We start from the raw sequence: 27,217 nt of genomic DNA on the forward strand, positions 1-27,217 counted from the left end.
AACTGAAACTGCTGCCAATCCAATCAGAATATCAGGGCCAATTTAAACGAGCCTGCCACCAATCCTTCCTTTCATAAGTCCATGCCCTTTCAGATTCCTTTAGTTAGGTCTTCCTCACTTTTCTGCAAGACTGAAGCCCTAAAGGAGCTACACAAACAGTGTGGAGAGAGGGAGGAGGGGAGGTACAGACACAGATCTGAAATTAGGCCTGCTATTTCCCCCCCCTCTTATTCAATCATCACAGCAGTGATCAAGCAGTTGTTTATGGTAACGAGGGCCTCGGTGATATTTTCTCTTGCCTCTGCGGACAGGAGGCTGAACTCAGATCAATAGTCTGCACCGCCTGGCCTGACGCCACGAGAGGATGCCGCACTCTTTCTGGTCTGAGTGACATCAACAGATCAATTAGGAACACACACACCCCTTCCTCTGGTCAAACACACACACACACACACACACACACACACACACACATCCACAAACACATGCTAAATTCATGCATAGCTCAGCTGCTCAAGGTCAAAGATAGGATGACTGTTTGTCTTTTGGTTTGTTTTCCTTCATGATGAAAGAACGTGTTTGTGTAGGTTTTATAGGTTTTGTAGAGGGAGTATGTGTACAGATGCCTGTGTGTGTGTGTGTGTGTGTGTATAAATGTATGTATGTGCGCTCATGCACACTTGCTTTCATATCCCATTAGTCCCAATAACACAGGCAACATACACAAACAGACACGCTCTCTGGCTTGGCCCTCTGTCATTTCAGCTAGAGCTTGTCATTAAGTCTGCTGCTCCTGTAGTTATGGCAGGAAAGAAAAACTCCTCGCCCTGCACTAAAATGCCTCCGCTGCTGTATCCCGGTTCCATGCCATGTCACCAGCCACGGGAAAGTGTGTGGGGGGGGGGGGAAATGCTAAGATGTATTTCTTTTAAACGCGGTAGATTGGCTTGAAGTTTGGATCCTGTTGTAACTGCGTGTCTGTCTTTTGTTTTTGAAGCGAGCAAATACCTTTCTTAATACTTTGCTTGCATTGCATACCAGATGCATTTGTCTTCAATATGTGCTGTTAATGTGCACATGTATGGCGTTCCAATAAGCAGCCCTGCCAGCCTAGTGTTTGTAGCAGTATGTAACTCTCCCCAGCTGCGGCTCTCAGGTAGCTGAGAGGCCTGTTGAGGAGTCTGAGAGGCAAACCCAAGACTAATGGGTGAACACCGAAGCAGCTGTAGTGACAAGGATTGGCTAACAGCTCTCAGTGTGTCAATCAAATACGAGGGGTTTTAATTCAGAGCTGAGGCAAACGCACTAGATTTCGGTTTCTGTTCAAGCGAGATGCCGAATTTCTGAGAAACAGACGAGTGTCGGGTATTTCCCAGGCTGCATGTGGCATTTATCAATCAGCGGTGAACATGATGGTAACCCAACACTGAAGAAGTTTGAATCGGTCGAGTTGTTGAAAGAGTTTTGTGTGATGGTAATCAGAAATGTTAGGAATGCAGAGACGTTAGAGGCGTCACATAAAGGGGAATCCAGCAGGGAGAGATGTGATGTATGGGAATATCTGAGCAGAAACACATCCGTCGGGTATGGTGTCCGAACTCAGGCCAGAGTTATGTGTCACACCCTCCCCAGGTAGCCACATTAATCATTAGACGGAGATGAGCAGACATGCCACTCCTGGCAGCGCGGCACACCTGACAGAAATCACAGCGCTGTTGCCACACCGCACTTGATGCTAGTGGATGATGATGACTGAAAGCATTAAGGAGGTGATTTATCTTACCTTCCTTTGTTGCTCAGGTTATTTTTTTCTATCATAACCATCCATTCGTGGTGTCAATTGTGGAAAGATAACATATCATAAAAAAAATCTGTGTACCAAGACATGAAATGATGAGCAGATAATAGAATTTTTCTGCCTTGTTTCACATATATACAAATCATTTTATTTTCCTACCTGTATTTATGTAATACTACACTTGCCTAGCCATCAATTATCATTGTATAAAAAGATAAAACACCAATTAATTATTATATAATTGTATCTTATCTTATAAAATGGCTCTTATTTTACCGCAGAGTGAAGAGCTTTCCTATTGTACTAAAAAAATGTCACTGCTATGTTTATTTTCTGTTTTTCATCTCTCTGGAACACACACATGCATGCAAGGTGTTTTCCTATTATGAAGGGCTTTAGGAATCATAACAATTTTTTTTTTATCAACACTCAGGTGGTGGTGTGTGTGTGTGTTGGCAGACACACAGGGGTAATTTGTAGTTTTAATGACCCACACACTCTGTAATTATTATGTAATTAGGAACCGGTGCTTAAATTCAACACATGACAGAAAATCCTTTACCTAGCAGATTCTTTGAACCATTAGCTCTTCCTCTATAATAATCACCATCATAATCATAATCATAATCATAATCATAATCATAATCATGGCTTTCCACTAAGAACCAAAGTGGAGCTGTTTTGGAGGTTTCACTCCCAATTTTCGCTCTGTTTCATACTGTTACACTCTCTCTTACTTCCTGTAAGTGATGGAGATTCCTCAACCTGTGAATTTCCTGAGAAAATCCTCAGACTTAGTGTTATGTCTCTGAGCTCCAGGTACTTTTGAGTTTGAGTTGGCCTGCACATAAACCTACACGGTGAGTTTGAATGAGGACACAGGTGATTTCTGTCAGAGAAGACGCTCTAATACCTCTCAGCTTCACATCCAGAACTGGCACTAAGAGTCTTTTATTATGAAAGCCCTCTCAGAAATAGCTGAAACAGAATTAATTAAATTGAGGATTCATTCACAATTGGTTTGTTTTGATCATGTGTCAAGTCCATAAATCTCTTTTGTCAGTGACTAATGCCAGTATAAAAAAACAAACCACTTCTATGTAATAGAGGCTATGGTGTTATCTTCCTTCTCTGGGCAGGGTTACATGTGGTTGGAGTGCCTGACATACTACTTTGACAGCAGTATGCAGAGTTGGATTACCTGCTTCTAAGACGCTGCTAGTGTCTTGTACCTGCAGCTTGAACTTGCAACCTTTGGCTCATTTTAAGCGCAATAGTGTTTGAGACCGACTAAGAGGAACAAAGCATTATAACATCAGTTAGGTGAGTCACCGCGACACTGTGGTGACAGACAGAAATGGCAGCCCAAAAATAACAGCAGCAGAATCTCAAGTTTTATTGGATTGGATTGCTTCTGCCCAACATTAGGTTGTATTCATCACTCAGATCACAGCCGCAATGACAACACGTGATGCTCGATCTTAGCTATGTTTCTTCTGCAAATAGATTCACCAAAGTGGGAGACAGAGAGACAGACAGACAGATAAACAGACAGAGAGAGGTGTTGGAAAACAGACTACTGAGAGTCTGCAAACACAACAAAACTTCTGAGCATAACAGATGAAAGGTGACTCACCTTCTCTGAGTGGTGAAACACAGTAAGAATATATCAATAAAACACTCACAGTTTCGGTTAAAGTAACCACAATAAGAGGTGGTTAAGGGGGCAACCCAGTCCCACACAGCTTGTTCACTGTTCACTGAATGTAAGTAGGTATTTCATTTGAGTGATGAAACAGTTTTTTTTTGTAGCTTAATTGAAATGTGAACCAAAACCAGGACTAATATTAAGCTAGACTCTAGAAAAACCATGGACTGGGCTGACAGCAGAGCAGGAAGGGAGTCGGTTTTTAACAGAAATTAGTCATACATAGTTAACCCTTCGCACCCTGCCTCCAGTTGCAGGAAACAGATAACCTTGATATTGACAGAAAAGGCAGAGACACAAAGGTAAAGGAGAGTCAACAGAAACTGAGTAGGGCCTTTTTATTTATGGAAGCAGTGTGTTTGCAAAGTGATGAGTGATGACACACACAGACACACACGAACACATGCACACACACACACACCTCGGCCACAGTAAGCGGGTCAGAGTGACACTGTGCGGTGCTGTAAATGGCACAGAGTGACTACGCCTCGCCTGGAGACATGTACAGACCTGCAGCGAGGATTTGGCTATCCTATTCCTCTAATTCAGTCTGTGGCAGCTGAGGGGAATTTCAGACTGCTGTCCCTTGGTTAGACTGTCTGTCCTGACTGTCAGGTTTCACAGCCGCAAGACTGGTGCTGCCTTCAAGTGCCGTGGGAAATACCTAATTGACCCTGCGGTGTGGTAAATACAAGTGGGAAAGTAGGAATTTTAGATAACGTATATTTTATTCATACGGAAGGAAGTAAAAAGGTCAAATGATGGTAACAATACTGTAATATATTTGTTGTTATTTGTAGTCTGAAGTAGGAGCTCTACTTCATCATCTGTCGAATTTGTAGGACGATGGATTCACCCTTGTTTTTGTCATCTGAATTTGTTTTCTGCAGTTTTTCATTGGATTGGTAGCTTGCCTTTAATCACAGCAAACAACAAGCAGCATCAGTCACTTCTCAGCTTCTTTGTCCATTTTTGTACTCTCATAATTTCAAAAATGTGCCCATGTAGTCTGATTTTTTTTCTAAAAGCGGAGAAATAAAGACGCCCTTTCAAAAAAAATCTGTATTCGTGTAGATGTGGCTTAAGACATCAACTCTGCTTGACATGGCCTCTTCTCCTGTTCATTCTGACCAAAAGAAGCTTTGTGTTGCTTAATTCTTAAATTAAAACCAACCACTAAAAATGTCATGGAGTTCATTTTGTTATTATACCCCAACCAAAAGCATTGCAACTTTAACATCTTGAGGGAGTTTACAAGCAACACATGACAGCAGCATGATGCTACAGTTATGTAAAAGCCTGTTTGTCTGTGTATGTCTGCATTCACAAGGGCTTAAGCCGCAAAGTATTTCACTGCCTTTTAGTATCCTCATACTTGTTCACTGATTCAAGCCATCTCCGTGTTAACCTTATTCAAGAGAAATCTGAATTATTGTGACATTCACAATCAGATAAGCACCGTGTTGCATTTATCTGATAAAGTTTTGTTTAAAATGACAAACAAAAATGAAAAAACAAAAAGATCAAACAGGCCGCTGTGCATTTGGTATCCTGCAGCCGGATGCAGAGCTGCACAGGTGTTCTCTTCAGTGGAAACTGTTTCATAGGGAAATGTATGAGTGAATATCAATCGCACACATGCACACACACACACACACACAGACACACAGACACACACACATACACACATACACACACCGACACTCACATGTGCACACATAAAGACATACGTGTGCCTGCAGCTCCTCCTGATGCTCTATTCACAGTGGAGCTGAATCATAGGGGGTGACTCATCCCAAGAGGTATTGTTCTGCTGGCCAATCAAAGTGGGAGCTGGATGTCCGGTGTTTCCAGTCTCCCTCTGGGTGTGCATGTGGAGGAGAAGAGAGAGAGAGAGAGTGTGTGTGTGTGTGTGTGTGTGTATGTGTATGTGGGAGAGGGGTCACTAGGTCTTCCAGTGGAGGTGGACAGCCTTCTCTATTATATTCAGTTCAATATATCTTCACTTTCTCCAACTTATTCACCTTCTCGGTTCAGTCACTTTACTTGACAGACTTGATCCTGCTGCTTTGCAGTTACTGCTGAGGAGTGTTGTTACATGACTCTGTGCTTGTCGGATTATTTATTTTCTTCTTCCTCTGTCTTCTGGGCTTCGCCACCACCAGCAGAGCGAGCTTCTGGCAGGCCCTCCTGTCCCTCTCTACACACACTGACGGCGGTTTAGAGTGACTTAGATGTGATATTCAAGCACGGTTTTCAAGTGCTTGTGCTTGTTTTCCCATTTTCTGAATATTCGTACTTTATTTCGTAGCAAATATCCTACTGTTTACAGGAATGGTGTTCAACATCATAAGCAGATAGTGTTTCAGGGATGTTTTTTGCTTTTGCAGTTTGGCGTATTTCCCATTGACACCCGATAATGAGGCTTGACACAGTTCAAAATTGCTTTGTGCATAATCTTGACCTTAAACAAAATTCAGATTAGCCAAAATCAATAAATTGCAGTCATCGGCATACAACCATAGTGTCTTCATAAAAGGCAACACCCAACAATTCATCATATACAACTTTGTCCCATGTGCCACTTTGAAAGTCTAATGGGAGGGGTGGAGGAAGGAGGACTGTTCAAAAATCTGTAATTGCATTGCCAAAATAATTACCACTAAAATTACATGTGTTTTTTTTTTTCACGTTTAAAGTTAAATAGTTGAAAAACATCTAATATATGGCAGATGTCAGAAAATAGCTACGACACAAGTGTGAATACATGCTTACCTCTTTTTGTCCAGCCCATTGCTGTTTGCATCTGTCCTATTTAATGTTAGTACTGGATTATGTCATTTGAGGATTTTGGACTTTATTTAATATTTAAGGTAAGGGAGAGCCTTGTAAATGTTGTATGTTGTTGTGTTTTGTGTTTTTATCTCACTGAACTTGTATTTAGGACCCCCTTGAAAATGAGATGGTTGATCTCAAGTGGCTATCTTCCAATACAGCTTCCACAATGCAGCTTCATTTTATTGTGTATTATGTTTTAAAGATGGAACATTCTTATTGCTGATGCAATGCACTTCTAGAACCAACATTTACCGCAGTGTAAGTTAAACAATATCTAAAACATATAAAACACTTGGACTAAAGTTTTGAGTGTTTAAGACTTTTAGTTTTAAAGAGTTGTGATGCAGACGTTTACCAGGAAATTAGTCTGTCATGGTATCAGGACACTTATCAATGTGGTTATCCGCCTGCTTTGTCGTGTTGACACTAATTGCCTCAGTAATGATGACGCATGCTATTGTGTTTTCTTCTGAATTCATGTCGTGTGGTTCCTCCAGCATCTCGTCCATAGCAGAAAGATGATTCACCAGTCTCCAGCATTATAATGACAATATAGCAATGCAATGCTTCTCTTTACACTGACATCACAAATGAGCCTGTTACGGTGTCCATGTACACACTTCTCATGCAATTGTCGTTCCATGGAATGTCTTTGGGCGCTGGTAAACGGTGTCGATTGCACCGTGAGAAATATGCTGAGTGTGTCGTGGAATTTGAGGAGCACCACAGCAGGCCGGGCACTTCCACCACAAGCAGAAGTAAGACTGATACTAAAACCAAGGTGCGAAACAGTATTCAGTGTGGGAAACTGTGAGCCCACTCATTGGACTCTTGTTATCTATTCTGTCTCAAGAACACAGAGAATTCAAAAGTTCACTGTGAAATGTTTTTCTTCTCTTTTAACAAATGCTTCAAAGCATCCCTAATTGCACAGAGAGAAAGAGATCGAAATAGAAAAGGAGGAGTGATGATTAATTAATCTATTCTGTGAGGTTTTAAGATACAAGACCACATCTACCAGTCTGCCCTCAAAGGCAGTGAGACGAACGCCCTTAAAGCTTCAAACAGCTCTGCAAGGTTGAAGTCGTGAGCCCTCTCTCTATTTACTGCAAGGCTTTGTACAGCATTATGATGCATACTCATAATAATTTAGTCACAAATGTCCTTGCCATTAAGTAACAGGTCATTCTGAATGCAGTCTTGTTTTCTTTAGGAACATATAAAGCTTCTGTCTCAAGTGCTGGACTTGCCAATTACCCTCGTCTAAGAGGAGGGAGCTGGTTTAATGAGGGAAACAGCAAGGTTTTAAAAAGATAGAAATTGGTGTTTGTCTAGCTCGTAGAATGGAATATATCACCTAAGTCTAATGACAAAGCAGAGTGGGCAGAGCCATTGTTTTGAGCTGTTTTCTTGTCTACTCCCCTCAGAAATAGATGTCTGCGAAATGCCTCCATTGTGGCTGGCAGCTATCGCAAATACACACCATCAACAATGAACATCAACAGTCTGGACCCATGTGGCACTTGTCATTCTGACGGGTCTTTGTAATTACAGAGCGTTCAGCTGTCTTGTCTGATGAGGGAAACATGTGTTCCTTGTGGAATATTTGTTCTCCCAACAAAAACTTTGAGATATATATATATATTTTTTTTTTAACAAAATACACAAAAGGCATTCTACACATCTCTCGTTGCTGTCTGTGAAATTGCTCTCACTTTACATAGAAGCATCTTATCCACTCCTCTGTCAAATGTTCCTGTGTTGGGCATGAAGTACAAGTCCATAGAGGAAGGCAGTTTGCTTGCACACTGCTGAGAATGTGGGTTGAGTATGCTGGCCTGTTTAAAAAGTCGGTCACTGACCAACAAAGTCAAAGCTACGCATTGTGCTATAATTTAGTCTGTGAAAGAACTTTTCCTGCCTTTTGACCGGCAGTGTAAACATCCACAAAAAAATGCATGGTACCAAGCCGACATCAACGCCTCAGAGTTGATCTTCAGCCTTTCCTGCTCTGTGTTTGCTGTAAACGCACTTTATTTATGAGAGATTGTCATCGCTGCGTATCTCGAACGGAGATGTGGAGATCGCAAATCAATGTGGCCTTGTGTGGCTCCGTTGCATAAACATGAACAAACAGAGAGACAATGGTGGTCAGCTCAGGAATGTGGCTCGTGAAGACAGGCAAGATTGGTTCATGCTTCAGGCTTAACATCCATTTACTGTATGCCAGTCAAACCCGCCATTCAATTCTGTGTGACTTCCTGTTGGAAGAGGCAATTAAAGCCCCGGGCTTGATGCACACATCCCCTCTGCAGATTGAGATGTGCACTCTGAACTGTTCCCAGTCAGACTTGACATCATTCATTGTCCTGACTGAGAGCTTTGGGTGTGCCGTCACATCTGTGAAGATTTATTCTTCGTCACGATTTGTCCTTCCCATTGTGATGATGGAATGTCCGCTCATGGATTAAACTCGTTTTAGTTTCCTCCCATTTACCATTCCACCTGCAACTGGACCTGCAGCATAACTACCAATTTTCATATTATAGATGACAAATTAAATTGCAGCACATTCATATTCCTTTTCTTTTGAAAGAAACTCAAATCTCACACGTAAAATTGCACACAAAACAAAGCATACTTAACAAATTTGTGAGCATTGATTTATTTGTAAAGAAGAAAACACATCTATCAAAATTAACTTGCAGAGGGAGGAGGAAGTTAGCATTTGTTTTGAAGCATATCTGTCTTTATTTGAGCCCTTATGAGAAAGATGAGAGAGTTTCATTTTGTGCCCTTCAGTGTGAGCGAGAGGAGAACAGTGGGCTTGTTGTAAAAATAGTCTTTATAGTGACAGGGTGCAGATGAGCCTGCATAAAGGATGCATGTGATATCAGTATGCATCCAGTCTCAGTGGCAGCATATTTCATAGGGTTTATGTGTGCCATCTATGTCAATAAAACTGGATTATTTACTTGCGCTACACCACAAGAGCCTCCTGTGTATTTGAATGTTTTTCAGAAATGTATTCCTCCCATATGAGAAGAATCAGGTTAAATTGCACTGCCTTTTCATTATCTCTCTCATTCTCTATACTTTTAAATGAGCCAAAAATGTAGCAGCTTCTATCCATTTTATCTTTAGTGAATGAAACTGATATGCTTGAGTTTCAGGCCAAAGGGAATTGTGAAACGTAGCCCGTCCCTTGTCTTTTACATGAACAAATCTTTAGTTGGAGTTTGATGAATTTGACAGTGTTGGCGCTGCAGAGGAGACGGGGGAGTTCAGCAGGAATGTAACTTTTAAATGAGAGATAAGACGGCTTTATTCAAACTAACTCACCCTGATTCTGTGGAAGGGTGTGTCCGTGTTTGCTAAAGTTGGAAGACCTGACAACACTTCCTATCCCTCTTGTCAACCAGACAAAGCATCTATCAGTAGCTCAATGGCACAGTTGTTCATCATCACATCGTTCTTTTAGGGTTAATGCTTTTCCGGGTTAGAGACATTAGATTTATCTAAATGCTCTAATTGCATTGTATAGACCTAGATCTGTATTTAAAATGGTTGAATATGCACTTTTTAGCATCAGCCTGCTGATGTCTGCAACACTGTGTTCCGTATTTTGTACCCTGTTTTGTATCAAGGGGCTGGTCTTGCCTTTTTTTCTCCTTAGTATCCCCTCCTCTGTTTAAACTGAAGTAAACTTTCTGCAAACACAGAGGGCATTGAGTCACAATCACAAATGCTCGCGTTAAATATTGTATTCCCCAGCTCAAAAAGCAGCGAGGTTAATAACCAGCAAGGTTAACGCTGAATAAATACTGACACACTGGCAAGATCTGACTTCATTCCCATGTGCTGACACAGCAAAAAGGTGATAATGAGTCTCTGGAAAATGGCATAGTTCATTTACAAATCACAAAATTACATAAAAAGAGACACAGAGAGTTGCTGATGTGTGGTCCTGGTAATGACTTGAAATAGGCGAGTTAATGATGTGAGGGCTTGTCTTTTAGACAGGCCTCTAAACAGCGGCTCTTGGCTCTGTGAAACTAATGATCTCTGCCCCCTGGCTTTAAAAACCCATGTGGACCGGCTGGTGGTGGATGATTGTGAACCTCTCCCTCGTCTTATCTACAGTACGCACTGCAGAACACCCTGCTTTGTTTGTGTGTGTGTGTGTGTGTGTGTGTGTGTGTGTGTACATTCGTGCGTGTGAGGGTCACTCCAGCAGTGCTGTGCCTGCAGGGCAGATAGGTGAAGCTCTTCAGAGAGCTGGACCTGCATGGAGCAGTCATCAGAGTCATTTAACATTACACAGTAGACCAGCAGCTCACAGCCACATAAATACTAATAATGGAGGCTGCAGAGAGAGAGAGAGGAGGAGAAAGAGGAGGAAGAAGAGGAGGAGGAGGAGGAAGAGGGAGACAGAGTAGGAGAGCACTGAGAGTGACAGGTGGAGAGAAGGAAGAACGAAGAGACATAAGTGGTGATGCAGACTTTTGGTGAAAACACTAATCATGATTTGATTATGTCACATCGGTCACACATCAAAGTACACAAATAATCATGAGAGATTAGATTCAGATGAGCACACACATTAGGTTTAGACCAGATTGTGCTTAAAATGTTTTGTTAGTGTTTCGCAAAATAACATGGTGAGGTCGGTGTCATCTCACTGGATGGTGCACAACAAATTTTTGAATGTTAATGGAAATGTAAAAATACTGACAGTGCTGATTTTAATACTTTTTTTAAACAATACTTTAATACTTACCTTTGCTTTTGTCAACTTAGAAAATGAGTCAAACGAGCCTTTGGTACTGTGCTCATACACTACAAGAAATCCATTTTCCTTTTCAGTGTGAAAGTCTGGAGGATTCAGAATAGGCTAGGCACTCCATGAAATCACTATCTTTTCTCTTGAAGAATTGCATTGGTTCATTTCCTCCAGGTTCCTTTCTTACAAAAAACAAACTAAGCTATATTTCAGGACGGCATCTTACTGAAACACTATATCAAATAAAACGAAATAATGTTTTTAAATGACAGGCAAGTGATATGAGACTAGATACCGTCCCGGATGTTGGATATCGCATTACGATATGGCAAAAGTGTTGTCTTTTCCTGGTTTAAGAGGCTGCATTACTTTTGTTGTTGTTGTTTTTGTTGTTGATTGAATTTTGAGTATTTTATTTTTATTTGTTATCTTATCTTCATTTTTGTGGCAGTTTCCTTGAAAAAGCCCATGTTTTTTTTTTTTTTTAACCTCTCCAGCACTTTCTGTATTATTGTTTTTTTTTTTTTTTTAATCTATGTAATTGTTTCTGTATTATGGTGCAAATAAATAAAATAAAATAAAAAATAAATACAATTTTATAAAAAAGCACCAACAGACATTCCTATATCGCCACAATATAAATATCATTTTTTTTTAGTCAAAGATATAGTAATAATTGGTTTTCTCCATATTGCCCAGCTGTAATTACACTTGTACACTTTGTTTCTAATTTGATTACTGTAACGCATCATGAAAAGCATTATCTGCCCTCAGAGGTCATTGGTTTGTCCCCTACCAGCTGCATGACAGTGATGATGTATGAGCCGTTTCTTACGTAACGCACCCCGCCCCTCCGCTGTATGTTTATGCTGATGATGTTTCAAAACAGTCCAGCCCGCCTCCCGAGCTGCGTTCACTGCTGTCAAGTGTAACATCTTTGCCCTTTCCCTGCGAAGATGTAAAACTCTGTTTGAAGGCATTAAAAATGGAGGACTGTTTGGGTTCGTCCTTTTCATAAATATTGACTTAAAAAGCTCCGAGAACGAGGCAGAGCTGTCCACTCAGCAGCGAGACAATTAGGAAAACACATTTTAAACCGCTTGTGTTTCTTTTCATCGAGGCATAAGTTGAGTTGCGAGAAACTGAGACTGAGGAATTATTTATGGCCAGACAGCAGCTATAGTACTCTCTCTGGAATAAGGTGGACGAGAAGAGCAGGATCAGAGACAGAGTGTGATACAATAATAAACCATCGGAGATTCATTTGCTTTTAATTGCCTTGCCTCTGGTTTATTTAAATGTGACTCCAGCCACGATACACATTTTACACCCACATGCTCCATTGTCTTTTAAAAATAGTTCTTCTTGTCATCTTTCACATCAATTTGATCTCAGTTAGCGCCTTTTCTGTTTCATAATCAGTCTGTGATAGGACAGAGGAACCTTGTGCAAAGCTTCAACGTTACTTTTAATCCACTGCATGCAACAATTTTTTTTTTTTTTTTACTGACATGCAACAAATTTTGAAGTGCAGTTTGTACGGTATATGGTCATGGTTTAAGTCATTAGAGAAAGTGATTCCTGGTGGGTGATGGTAATGGTACAAGTCGATAGATGACCATTAATATTGTAGAAACGTTCAGTCTCTGTCTTTCAAGAGTGATTTGGCTACATGCCAAAACGGGCCCTACATTTATACAGTACAGTCTCCTCTCCTTAATTCCTGCACAAATTGCTCTCTTTACATCCCACATCATCATGCCTAATGACATTACCCACTTCTGTATCGTCTGCATTTCATATTCCTCTGCCAGGTTTGTGTAGATGTGTAGGTGAGGTGTAATGGAGTCCTAATTGGTAGGAGTAGAGTCGAGGTGTCCTCTGGCAGTCCTTTACTTCAGCTCTGGCTGTCTGGTATCACGCAGTTGGTATGGACGGGCCAGGGCAACTTGCACGCTGAAATATTTGGCTCACTCTGTTTGGAATCCAGGGATCTTTGCAGCAAAGTGCAGTGCAATAACTCATCAGCATAATAAATGTCAGTATCCAAAAGACTGTTCAGTATCTGCATTTTCTGCATCATGTTTACCATTATGTCCTTTCTGCTTGTTTTCCTCCAGTCTTCATCTGCAGCTTCATGGTGGCAGCTCCCATCTTCGGTTACCTGGGCGACCGCTTCAACAGAAAGGTCATCCTGAGCTGTGGCATTTTCTTCTGGTCCATTGTTACTCTGTCGAGCTCCTTCATCAGTAAAGAGGTACGGCGTCACTCTCTGCTCCAAGGGGAGCTGCAGAACAACGGCGGCACACACGCTTCACTCCATACACTGATTCTAATGTTATTCCATTAGCCAGTCATGCCTTTGATCTGGTCCACATTGATGGGCTAATTATTCTGTTATGATGTGGATATGCTTGATATTAAGGGTAGTGAAATGCAATGACATGCTCGTTAAGCCAGAAACTTAGATTGCCTTTGTGGACAGTCTTCATCTCTCTCTCTCTCTCTCTCTCTCTCTCTCTCTTTCTGTCTCTCTCTATCTCTCTCTCTGGCTACCAGCCAATCAACTAATGAAGGCCCATGCCTCAAAGTTGTCTCAATTACAATGCATCAGAAGATAAGCCCATGTCGTTTTACTGCGCCTTGACAAGTGGATTTAGATTTGATATCTCTAAAAGCCCGTGTGTGGTGGTTGATGTTGCAGCCATTAAACAATAGCTTTATTCCAGGGGGTGGTAAGGTGGGGGTGGGTATCCCACTGAGGGTTTCTGTTACATTAAAAGACTCAGAATGTGTGTGTGTGTGTGTGTGTGTGTGTGTGTGTGTGTGCATGTGGGTGGGTTTTTAAGTGATTAGGCAGGGTCCTTCTCTCCATCGTGATGAACAGACATAATAAGATCAAACAAATTGATAATTTCAATTCACTTGATGACAGCAGGGAATACATGACACCCAGTCAGTTAAATATATGCAGCACACGGCCTGTCTGCAGAGCAGGATCGCCACAGTGTTTTGTCTGCAGTGAGACAGCTAGGCAGTGCAAAGGCTCTTCAGCTTCATGCTGAGGAAGGGGCTCGCAGATCAGGGCGGTGTGCTGCTGGGCTCAGGAGGGCGTCCGCTGACTAAATCCTTATGGACTCATCTGCTAGGAGACAAAATGGCAGCCACTTGCCTTGAGCAGGGAACGCATTCAGACTGCTTCAGCTGAGCTGACGTTAAGGGCCAACGCGCATCGGCCCTTTCCCTTTTGACAAATGCCGCACAGGCCAATGTAATTCCACCCTCAAGAGATGTCCCTGAGCCTGCCAATCAAACAAGCTGAGAGTGCATGTCTCTTATGTAATAGCTGTACAGCACAGTCGCCATGAGAAATGAAAGACATGACGTGTAATGAAATGTTAATGACCACTTACAACTGTGTCCTATCATTATGCATTTAAGGCACTCAAGGGCATTTTGGATGGATTAGCAGCAGATATGCCACTCAAATCTTACGTAACAGAATATTGTTCAGTTACTGTAATGAAGTAAAAATGCACCAGTTTTACCGTGGGCCCACAGCTGTGACGATATGGAGTTTATAAATTATCATCATAAAAAAGTCACTTTGAAACAAATTAGTAGCAGATATCTTTCTGTTTGATTAGCAAGCAGTCAGTGGAAGTGCAAATTCCCTTTATTGTGTCTGATTCAGAGCCTGAAGTCCAAGTGTCTTTATGTGTGTTTTAAATGTATCCATTACAAAGTAAAACTTGAATCGTTTGATTTAATCTAATATTGATGAGAAGAATCCAAGAAAATGCACCACTGAGTTACTACTTCTGTTTGCTGGGCAGCATAGCCTCATGATCGCCTGCTGTTTTTACTACATTTCATCACACACTGATGATTGCCATTTTTGTCCTTTTGATGGTTTTTATCTTCTCTAATGCTGACCCCACAGGTGAACAAAATATGTGTGTTGAACACTGAATTAGTTTTATTTTTTGATCAGTGGTCAAACTGAGCTATTTTAAGTGACTCAATGCCAAAAACATCTCTCTGAAAATTGCTGTTGCCTGTTGTTTGTCACGACATTGGGTGCATCTGACTTCTTCCAAATTTGAAGTTTGATATGGCTGGAGCTGTGGGGGTCTATGGGTAAATGGCTAAATGCTGGAAATCACTAAATGATGGCGAAATTGATAACAAAGATCAAGGGATGTGAGTTACACCAAATAGTAAATTAAAACACCTAAATCATAAAATAGCAACTCAAATGCACTGAACAAATCAGTGATATCTGTTGTGACAGTGTAAGAGTATCTGAAGGCGGATTTCTACACCCTCAGATGTGCTGTCAATTGGAATAGCATGATCTAACGTGTCAAATCCCACACTAAGGTCTAAAAGAATTAGTATCAAACAATCTCCCACATCCTCTGTTATGCCATCGGTTTCTGTGTATTAAGTCAAGCTGTCTTTACTATAAAATGTTGCTCAAAAAGGATATCAGCTGGGTAAGAGCATTTTTCCCCCAAAACTTTTAATAAAACAGCATTGTAAAGGTTAGTGTCCCATATCTTAAAATACCAGCACCTATTGTGTAAAAGAAATATCAAAGGATTTTTTAAGGTGGAGTTGTTGCCCTTAAAAATAATATGGGAAGAGGTTCAAAATAACTTAAACGAACAGAATCTCATAAACCTCCTTATGTTCTGCTCTCTCCTTTTCAGTCTGCTTTTCCGATTTCTAAACCTCAAACTATTTTTTTATGGCACTTCCCTGGCATTGCTGCTCGAGGCTGTATTTTTCTTTTTGTTGTCGTCACTGCCTCTGGCCCGTCTGTTTCAAGCGGCCGATCACGGTCTGGTGACCACACACATAAAATCGGTTTCCATCAAGATTCCTCTACGCGATGAGTCGTCAAGAAGAAAACCCGCGATTCTTTCAAAATAACAGAGAAGCGCACATATAATCACGTTTGCAATCAATCATAAACACACAGTAGCAAATATAATCCAAAACCAAAGGCTGAACAAAAACAGTTTAGTGCAGCTGTAAACACATATTATTGAAAACAACATTGCTGGTTGTGCATAAGTCTCCCCACTGTCACATTGTACCAAGGCTGGGGCACTGTGTGTGTGTGTGTGTGTGTTGTTTGCTCTCCAGTGGGTTTGATGTCTGTGAGTGTGATCCCATGGCATGACGGCCTGGAGTGGCAGCTGATGGCTGAGGTCAGGCCAGGGGGTCACGGTTTTAGCCCCGCCTCTGGTACCTCCAGCCCTAATTCATCTCTTTTCATAGGTGACAGGCCCAACAGGGTGTAACCTTATCACACACAGGCACCCCCCCACCCCTCACACACACACACAAAGGAGAGCTGATGGATTACTCACAGTGTGCAGATACATGATTAAAAAAGAAATATTGTGCATAATGACCTGAGAAGCTCACGAGGGGACAATGTATCACTTGACCCAGATTCTTATATCCCACTGTGAAAAAACAAACAAACAAACAAACAAACAAACAAAAAAACAGCGTGTATTCGCAGGCGTGCATCTGATCTGACTGATGGGACAAGCAGGCAAATCAAACAGCCAGCATTTGCAGTTTGCTTCGATCCCCATGTGCAGAGGGAGCAGATTTCTCCGCAGCTCCGCAAACACACACAGAAGTCAGCATGCTCTGAGCAGTGGTTACCATGGAAACAGTTATCAATCCAACTGCCTACACATTTGAACCCAACCGGCTGGTGTGCACCTTTAATATAGCATTTTTTTGGTATTAATTAATTATTTATTTGTTTATTAAGTCTGATCGAGGATTTATGCCAATATACTGTGGTAATTTCATTTAGCTAATTACAATAAACATGATCAGACTCTCCTCTGTGCTGGTGTGATGACGTTTTACAACACAATAGACCGTTGTCACACCATTTTGACATGAAATAGTAGGGTAAACACAGGTGTTAGTGATGACATTATGGTTCCCTTCCATTCCATAATGTTATCAGTGTCGCCTGTGTTTACCCTACTGTTTTATGTCAAAATGGTTTCTGTGAAAAAGGTCTGTAAAGTTAAATCTTATTAGTGACAATCCCTCAAAAGTCGAACTTGTTTTGTGCATCAGTGAGACAATTCTCACAAAATTCCACTCAGTATCCTCTTCGCATTAAAATATAATCACTTTTCTCTCTCAGGCCCTGTTTCACTAAGCCTTTACAATTTCTAATATGAAATGAATAATCATCCATGTGGCCAATTAAACCCTGAAGCAACTCACCACAACATCCCAGAAGAGAGGGTTCATGCAGGTCCTTAAAGACTTAATGAGTCTTAAATTCAGCTTTCTAAATTTAAGGTGATAAAATGGCACACACTTTTTGTTTATTCTTTCTTACAAATAGGTCTTAAATTTAATTTGAAGTGGCATTAAAATGTAAGTAAGTAAATAGGTAAAGCTTTATTTATGTAGCAATTTTTAAAACACACAGTTACTAAGTACTTCACACATGTGGAAAATAAAAAACAAATACATAGAAAAACAAATTCAGGAAAAATATACATAAAAGAGCACAGACAGAGAGGACATATAGATCCTAAGTCATCCCAAAGATAGAGATCTAGATCTGGATCTAGATCTAGATCTGGATCTGGAAAGGCTTGCTTAAAAAATAAAAAACAAAACAAAACAAACAAACAAATAAACAAACAAACAAAAATATATTAAAAAAACCTTAAATTTACCTACTCTAAGTGAAACCTGCAGAAACCCTGAGAGAAGCAAAAGAGCAAATGAATTACACGTCTTTAGGTGAAAAACAAATTAACCTTCCGTGGAGGTTAGGAGAGATGACACTTTTGTGATTTTCAGAGCTTATTTCATGTGCATTTTCACTTTAAGCTTCACATAAGATAAGAAACTGATGTGTCATGTGAACTACGACCAGCCCTGCAAGTGCACATTCAGACTGTCACGCTCCTGAGGCTAAGGCCGACCGGTCTCTCTGGTGCAGCGATGAGCACTGACGTTCCCATTCCCAGGCTGACACAGCTCATAGTTTTGTGTTTGCTGTAAAGCCGCTGCTGCACCTTGTTGCTGCCCTGCCACTAAATGTCATGACCACACACTCTTCAACCTGCAAAGAGCACTTTGGGGCTGGAGGACAGTAATCATATCTTCTGTGTGCCTTGTACGCCTGATTGGAACGACCGTACCGACATATTTGCGGACCTGCTGTTGAGTCAGCACTCTGGGGATGAACGGTAGTGCTGAACATCCAAGCTGTGCCCCGCTCCAATGGCAGAGTTGCAATGAAAAGTCGGTCAGGAAGAAAAAGGAGTTGCAGATTGTTTCCTACTGTGCCTGATAACACAACTCATGTCTCCTCTCTCTCTCTGTCTGTCTCTCCCTACAGTACTACTGGCTGTTTGTGCTCTCCAGGGGACTGGTGGGCATCGGGGAATCCAGCTACTCTTCCATTTCTCCCACCATCATAGGAGACCTCTTCACCAATAACAGCCGGACCATGATGCTCTCTGTCTTCTACCTGGCCATCCCGCTGGGAAGGTGAGTGACAGACCCTGTGCTCTTATAGCAGGCACTTTGCAAATACATGGTTCCATTTGCAAGGAAGCTTTCCAATTGGGCACCATTTTTAGGAAATGTGGCCGCTTAGGACTGTCTCTTTACAGTAGAAATCATAGGATACCTCCTAGTTAGTTTTCTTGATTTGGCAAAATATCCAGTTGTTCCTTCACAGCGAAGACAATCACACAGAGTCGTGTGGCCAACGATCCAACTGCCACTTCAGTCCAAAGTGATGTAAAGTTCAATGTAAATACATACAAATATAAATACATGATATACATACAAATAAATGTAAATACATGAAAACTGTTCTTGTATATTTTCGTTTAAATTCATCATTAGGGGATTGCCTTTTACTTAAGCACATTTATCTTTCTTTCACTGTTTATAAATGTTTTTCCTGTTTGTACTCTTACTTATCTAGCACAGCTATACAGTGCATATTGATATGTCTCTCTGAGCTTGAGGAAACCTTTTGCAAAACATGTTTACCCGTACCTGGGCAACAACTTCTCTTCCTGGGGTCCACATAGATTAGATTAAATCATTGGCTGAAAGTGTGCAGTGTGTCTGCCAACAATTGTTAGGGATTTCCTTTGGTGATCTTTGGGGCTGTTCAGCCCCGGCATTCAACATCTGTCCTGAGAGATTCGATCACAAGTGAACAGCACTACATACAGGTCTGAACACATTCAAAATGCTTTGAAGATGTATCAAGATCTGATCACCCAAGCCACATTTGGAGGGGCACCCCGGTGGCTCACGGTGTAGCGCGTACCTATGGCTGAACCTCTGCAGCCTGGGTTCGACTCCAGCCCAGACCCCTTGCCACATCCGCACTCTCTGCCCTGTTCTTCCTGTCTCAGTCCACTTTGACTGTCTAATAAGGCAAAAATCCCTAAAAAAAATAATATAAAAAGCCACATTTGGAGGTGGCCTGGGACATATTTCCTCACATATGTTTTGTATTGTGAATACATATGTGTCTGTGGCTGCAATGAAGGACCAGCTGGTCAACCGTTTCATCTATGTAAGCGTATGTATGTGACAAGAGAAAGCACAAAACCTTAAAAAGCCCATAAAAATAAAGTAAGAGTGCGCAAACATGGTCTGTGGTGGAAGCCATATGTATTGATTTGAATTTGAGTGCCGGCCCAGGAACAGAAATGCACCAAAGTGATGTTGTAAATATATGTATCTGGATACAATACACCAGGTCTATGTATATCTGTATGTAATATCTTACTGTGTCCATTTGTCACCTGCCTGTCTTCACCTGCTTCTCATCAGACTTGATTGGGTTACCACGGAAACCAGAAGCAACATGCTGCAGCATATTTTAGTGCTTTCATATCTCCTAGTCAAAATGTTTTGTTTCTAGTAAACTTTTGGGGAAAAAAATAAGCATGTTCAACTCAATACCAAGGTGATAAGAAGCTTCCTTTGAAATGATACAGATCTGTAGGAGACGTCCTCAGCAGACACTGATGCTGACATTTATTATACATCCAATCATTTCATCCCATCTGGTCTGTATTTTAAATATTGACTATGAAGTCAAAGTCAATAAACTTGAATGCATTTTAAGATAAAGGAATCAGGAGGGTTGATAATGGAAAGTATCCTACATAGAGAAGGTCAGGCTTGTTCCTGTCGGCCCCATAGTGGTGTTTGTATTTGTAAGCAGTCAGACAAAGAATGTGGGCGCTTTGTAGGAAGAAAAGGAGAATTTAAAAATTGCCTGTGAAAAGCTTTAAAGGAGGGTGGGAGGCTTTTTTGGAGACGTGGAGTGGGAGAGTGGGAGTAGGAGGTATTATTAAGCTCAAATCTCTAGCCTTTTCAGTTCATTCAATCAGAAAAAGGGCCACAGGGAGAAAACAAACAAAGCCAAGTAATAAAAGATGAATGCGCCAGTGGATAGAGCGCGGGAGCCACTTGAGGTTTATCGTTATATACAGTGCTGTGCGTCTGCCTGCTGAACGGCTCTCCGGCTCACACATGCAGAGACACAGTCGCACAGACAGTTATCAAGGAGATGCTAAGTGAAGGGGAAATCCGCTATATTCTCTTCAGCGCTGTTTTAACACTGATTTAATTATAGTGTGCCACTTTAACTTACAGTTGCACTGCAAAAATAAACTTCTGAATTGTTATATAATGGACAACGGAAAAGCACGTCAGCAACAACACATGGTGAGAAATTAAATATTAGAGAAACACACAGACAGTTTACTAATCTGGCCAGTTTTGTTAATGGGAGACTGTTGAAAGTTTGGGGCAGGAAAGGAAGAAAAAACTGCCCTTTGAGGGGTTGTTATGAACGGGCAAAGTGTTTACGTCACAGTAAACTGCCCAGCAACTCGGACAATAGCAGGTGAAGGAGTGGGCCTCAGTAAAGTGCAGTCAAACATCCTATCCTCTCTTCTGCTTGTTTGTCTTTATCGAGGTTGTTATGACCGTTTCCAGGAAATGACCTCAGGAATGAGACTGGGTTCACAGGAAATGGATCCCCCCGCCCCCCGTCATTTTTAAACTTGGTGCCTATGCATCCCCGGCGTTTGAAGTGACCGTATTTTTCATGCTCGAGTTTTATTGTTGGTGTTGAACTTTCCAAACACTCCCTGGGTGGACTCTGATAAGATTAGCTGTTAGTCATCCACTGGAAATATCATATGCTGTCTGAACCCGTTATACTAGGGTGTTATTTTTGGAGCGCTAATCAGCTACATGGAAGCATAACGGTGGAACGTTTCCCCCTTTTCACTGGAGTGTATGTACGTGTGTAAAAACCAGTTGAACGTGCCTTGGCCTTTAAGTAGCTGGTGCTGATAAGAACCCATTGTAAGGGCCACTTTGCGACATTTGATCATCAATCCATTGCTCCAATCTGTTATTACAACAGCATCTCCTGGCCAAAGGCTCAGTACGTGCACACAAACAGGTTCTGTGAGAAATGAGGAAATGGGTATGACATATATTGATGGTAGCCGAAGAGCACTTTAGGACAAGAGACTTAATCGTTTTAGTAATTGCCTACACAAACTGTGTCTTGGATGGTAAAGGGTGCAATAAATTAGTGTCACTCTGAGGATGTGATTGTTCTTTGGTCTGAATTGATGGTTGTGTGATTTGAGATGATCACCAACTAGAGTTTGTTGTTAATACAGGATTTTGTTTGGTGCTACATTGTTCACAAGACAACTCTCACATCTGAAAGTATCAATCAAAGCACCTCTACCGCTCATACCTTCAGATTTCCATCTAAATCCTCTTTATCCTTTTGAATGTTGATTTTATCTAGCAGCCCAAGCTTAACACGGCGTAGGAGCAATTTTCTCACATCTGATCTGATCTCAAAGCATTTCACTCAAAGCAATTCTGTGTTATTTCCTACAGTGGTGCATAGAGCAACCTTTAATTCAGGTAAAAAGCAGTGCAATTAAATTACTTCATGACAAGCTGCAACTCTTGGCCAGACAACTGTGTTAACACTAAGCTCTTTTGGCTGAAAGGCAGCAGACGTTGCACCTGTGTATTTTGACTGCATACTCAGATACAGATGCACATAAATCACACACCCATAAATAGATTAACCACCAGTGCAAGTGGCTCCCGGTGCTTTGATCGGTAACAGGGCCATACGCTCACCATGTCAAGCACCCAGACACCTTCAGCATAGTTTTTTATCAAACTGTAAACAGGATGTGTGCTGTGTAGGCTGAACATGACACTGAGTCACTGAATTCACGTGGTATATATATGTTTGTATGTGTGTGTGTGTGTGTGTGTGTGTGTGTGTGTGTGCTAGTGCTCAGCAGAAGAAGTGTTAAGGTGAGAAATGGCATAAAGGCAAGAGGGTGACAAAAGAGGCAGAGCAATCCTAGGAGGGGTTTTTAAAACTTTTTCATGCTCTGGAGTCCCAAGTTTGCCGTGATTTTGCCCATTTGACCTTGAAAGCATATTTTGGTTTGTGTTAAACATTAAAGGTGCACTATGTAAAAACGAGAGTTGATTGAAGTGGGGACATTTAAGACTCAGCTGATAAAAAATGTGGAGTAAGCACATCATTTATCAGTGAGGTGGTCTGACAATGAGAACCATGTAGACTCACACAATTGTGTGCTTATTCCATGTTTTTTTTTGATCAGTTGAGTCTAAAGTGTCTTCTTGCATTTTGCATACTGCACCCTAAAAATGTATAGATGGCATTTTATCATATTTTTTTTATTGAATTAAATGGCAAATGGACTGCATTTCTCCAGAGCTTTTCTAGTCTACTGACCACTCATGCGATGTCTGCCTCACATTCATCCGTTCACACACACACACATTCACTCACTGATGGCAGAGGCTGACACACAAGATGCCAAGCTGCCCAACAGGAGCAGTTAGGAGTTCAAACCAGGAACCCTCCGATTACCAGACGACCTGTCTACCTCCTGAGTCACACTGTGCTAAATTAAACCATTCCTCATTTTGCTGAGGACCCCTTGAAAGCCCCTCAGGGACCCTTGAAGGTCTCCAGGCCCTACTTTGAAAACCACCACTCTAGATGTCATTTAGCAAGGTTACAGTACAGTCAAGCAGAACTTTTTTTGGTGATGTGTTGCTAAGACAGTCTCCTTTTCTCTCTCTCTCTCTCTCTCTCTCTCTCTCTCTCTCTCTCTCTCTCTCTCTCTCTCTCTCTCTCTCTCTCTCTCTCTCCAGTGGGCTGGGATATATCCTGGGCTCCAGCGCCAAGGAGGCTGCAGGAGACTGGCACTGGGCACTGAGGGTTAGTAAGAGTATCATCATTATCCACTACCATTGCACACACACACACACACACACACACACATAAAGACAGATGAACACCCCCCTCCTGCGGGGGTTGTTGGTGAGGCCTGTCATGGGTTCAGGGTGAGGGGTCAGTGGTGGCAGAAGCGCTGGCGGACACACACAGCTGAACAGGCCGTGACATTGCTGGGAAATGACAGCGGCCGGGGAGCTAAAGGCGAAACAAGCCTCACGCACATTTGTTATCATCGTCTTTATCATCGTCATCGTCATCATCTTTGTCATCTTTAGCTTACCACCCAGCCTTCTCCTGAGTCTTCTCTACAACTCTTAAACAGCATGAAGTATGAAAAATCTCCTTCACCCCAATACAGTGAGGATGTGTATTGGTGTTTGTTGGTGCAGCTTAAACCATCAATAATTTACATGTAAAAAAAAAAAAAAAAAATCAGCAGCAGCAGTTCAGAGATATCTGCTATCATTCACAGCCCTCAGGGGTGAAGAGTTGAGGAGCAAACAGTATCTATAAGCCCTCAACAGCTTCAAATCTGAGGTGGATAGATACAGTTTGCTGATGTTCTTTGACAGGAAATAGTCTGGAAACCCCACCAGATCACACAGAAACTAGCTCAAAGGATAGATTGCCCTTGGAGTAGGTGGGATCATATTTCTTTTCCCTGTACTTTGGGTTAGCTTAAATAGGATGAAAAATCCATTTCTCTTCAATTCAAACCTTCAGAGTGTATTTTTTTAATTAAATGAAAACCAAGAAAATCAAAATAAATCACATAAAATTAAACCAATCAGTCAGCTGTACAAACTGAGCGTGGAAATTATTTTAAAAGATTATATTTCAATGGATTTAATATTAAACATCTAAATGAGTTATTGAAGTATTCTGCAGGTCATTCCAGGCTAGCAGGAGTAAAAGGCGGTCTATGGAGCAAGTTTGAACAGTTCCTCCGCTCCAGTCCAGCTGCAATGTAATATATGTTGGTGGTTTTCTGATAACTGTGTTATGGGTGAAGAGATACTGCCTACTGATCATCTCTTTGAGAGAGGGAAGGCCAATTTAGTTAGCATTTCAAACCAATCTCTATGAGGCCCCAACGCTGCAGTGATGCAATTCTGATCCAGTGACTGCAGCAAGTAAAGTGGATTTCTGTTTAAGTTCAAGAGTGATGCCAGCTGTTTCTTTCTCAGCTGCTGAACAACACATTTATCTTCCATTACAGTTCACCCCTGGAGGTCATCTCTGGTGAAGTAGGATAAGTGTCAGCCTCAGTGAATAAACAGCTCTCAGCTCTCCTGAACCTGCATATAGTGTCTTAGAGGACTCAGATCTCTTTATGGGAAGGGATGGAGAGAGGAGGGAGGCTCTGAGTTTGACCTGGTACAATACATAGACACACTTGTTGCTGCATATTGGCTTGCAATAATGCCGCCAGCGGAGCTTCAGGAGCATTAAACCAGAACCCTTTTAATCAAAGGTGCATTTCAACTCTACTGGGAAATTAATCCGCAGAAATTTGCTGAAACTGTCCACTCTAATTGGCTTTTGCATGAGGAAAAATTTCCTTACTGGACTATGTCCTGCTGCGTACTCCAGAACACACACACACACACAGTAAAATCAGGTTCATAAATCACTGTTGTCATGGAACTTTTTTACATTGTTGCCACCATTTGAAGCGATGGGATGCCTTCTTTAAAAAAGTGGATTGTTAAAAGTCAATAACTAATTAGAGTTTTACAGGCTGCATTTTGTACAATAATCCATTCCAGCAGGTCTGTGTGGCTTTAGTTCCCCTTGTAGGGTAACATTATTGTCTGGACCAACCAGCTTTCCAGCAAAGTGAAAATATCCTGAAATAGCTAAGGCTCAATAGCTGCAATAATATGTTGGCACATTTTTTTTTTTTTTTTTATATAAGAAAGTCCACATCTGACACCACTGCTGGCTAAAGCTCCTTGTTAGATTTAAGCACTTTCCTAGTTCTCACCTTTTCTGATATAACATTAAATTAATAAAATAATCCTCAGTAAAATGGTGGATTTATATCCAGAAACATCACAAAATTGGCGTTCTATGCTTATGAGCCAACAGTTTGTTGCGGCCGCTGGAGGATAACAGGTGCAGCTGAAGAGTCAATCAAACTGCGGCAACTGGGGACGATATAAAACATTTTAATAAAAAATAACATATTCTAGTTTATCGTCCCTTTAAGCACTGGGATTCCACTGAGTAAATTAAAAAACAAATGGATAGCTTAGTGAATGGGCCTATAAGGAATACCAGGGGTAATTGGAAAGGCCTCAGTCCAATTAAAATTCTAACAGGGCTGCCTAGCACTCCCTGACTATGGGGTCTGTTTTAAAAGCCCTTGCCCCTGAAAACAAAATATGTCCCGAATGTCTGTCTGAAATTTTAAAGGAGGACATTAAACATCCTCTGAGCACACCGTGGTGGAACAGATTCCTGGACATGACAGCTCCTGGGCTTCAGGAAACAGGAAGCCCATTTCTCCTTGTCTTGGTGGAGTGTATCAGAAAAACAAAGAGTGGGGCGGCTTGTTCCACGGTGGTTACAATGACATTCCAATAAAACAATCCCAGAGCGCGGGAGGGCCAATTAATCACCGGTGTGGCATGCAGGGGAAAACAAATGCCAAAACATGAAACGCTTTCTTATCGGCAGTATCCTGCTTTAAGGAAAAAACACTCAGCGGACATTTTCCGTTTGTTTTTGCCCAGACGTGTTCTAGCTACCTTCCTTGCTTTGGGGAAAGAGAAGAGGCAGGATGCGTACAGTAGGAATGAGGATGAGGAGAGGGCAGTAGCACATTTGTTTGATCACTAACCTGCTATAACTGAGGAGCCTAATGAGACCAGTGAGTCAGCATCAAAGGTCACAGAGTCACACAGCAGCTCGCTGAGTAATTGTGTAGGGACTTGCAAAGGAGCAACCGTGGAAAACAAATTGTAAAGGGTTTATTGTCCTTTTCACCGAGACAAGCTCTATATTTTCCATTAAGTTACCTCTTGCTGGATGCACATTATTAACAATTTGATAAGATGTAGATCCAATTAAGTTGTTCCATGCCAACATAGTAGATTGAAGTGGATATAGGAAAGAAAATTGTCTATGTTAGCGTAATCCTCACACCGTTGAGCCCATTACTGCTATGTTGAGCTGCGTTATGATCCACGTGAGCCACAGAATTACTCCCTCAGCAAAATAACTTGAGAACATTATACATACGATAATCATCTACTAATAAAACACACACATACACACACACACACACCTATACTGCTTTCAAAGCGCATTAGCTGGCCGCTTATGCAAATAAATGTCGTTTCATAAGCTATAAAATATAGGAAGATGAATTTAGTCTGACAGATGAAATTGGTTTTGCTTTTGTGAGCAATTTGTGTTCTTGAAACAAATCCTCTCCCACACATCCCCTCCTGCCGTTGTCGCTTTCTACTACACACTCGCACACAAATACGTGTGCAGACATGCTGCAGCATATCCCATAAAACGGTGATAAAGGAGATAATAGCAAATGGCCAACAATGAGGTCTGTTGCTGCTGTGGTACAAAACTCACACAAAGAACTGGGCTCTCAGATCCCAAACACTCCTACGGTCATATATGCTCGATGTTGACACAGGTACATCTGCACCACACACACACACACACACACACACACACACACACAGAGTAAGA

The 27,217-nt window shown here is 41.5% G+C and overlaps 1 protein-coding gene across 2 annotated transcripts in view; it reads left to right on the forward strand.

The window, feature by feature from the left end:
- Nucleotides 1-27,217, forward strand: part of spns2 (SPNS lysolipid transporter 2, sphingosine-1-phosphate) — a 74,926-nt gene that overhangs the window by 26,641 nt on the left and 21,068 nt on the right. For both annotated transcript variants that reach the window (XM_030069364.1, XM_030069363.1), the window contains exons 3-5: nt 13,248-13,384; nt 18,536-18,687; nt 23,416-23,482. In XM_030069364.1, the coding sequence (XP_029925224.1) occupies nt 13,248-13,384; nt 18,536-18,687; nt 23,416-23,482 (356 nt within the window). The remainder of the gene's footprint in view (nt 1-13,247; nt 13,385-18,535; nt 18,688-23,415; nt 23,483-27,217) is intronic.

Source organism: Myripristis murdjan, chromosome 14 (assembly GCF_902150065.1).
Source record: "Myripristis murdjan chromosome 14, fMyrMur1.1, whole genome shotgun sequence".
NCBI classification, from domain to species: domain Eukaryota; kingdom Metazoa; phylum Chordata; class Actinopteri; order Holocentriformes; family Holocentridae; genus Myripristis; species Myripristis murdjan.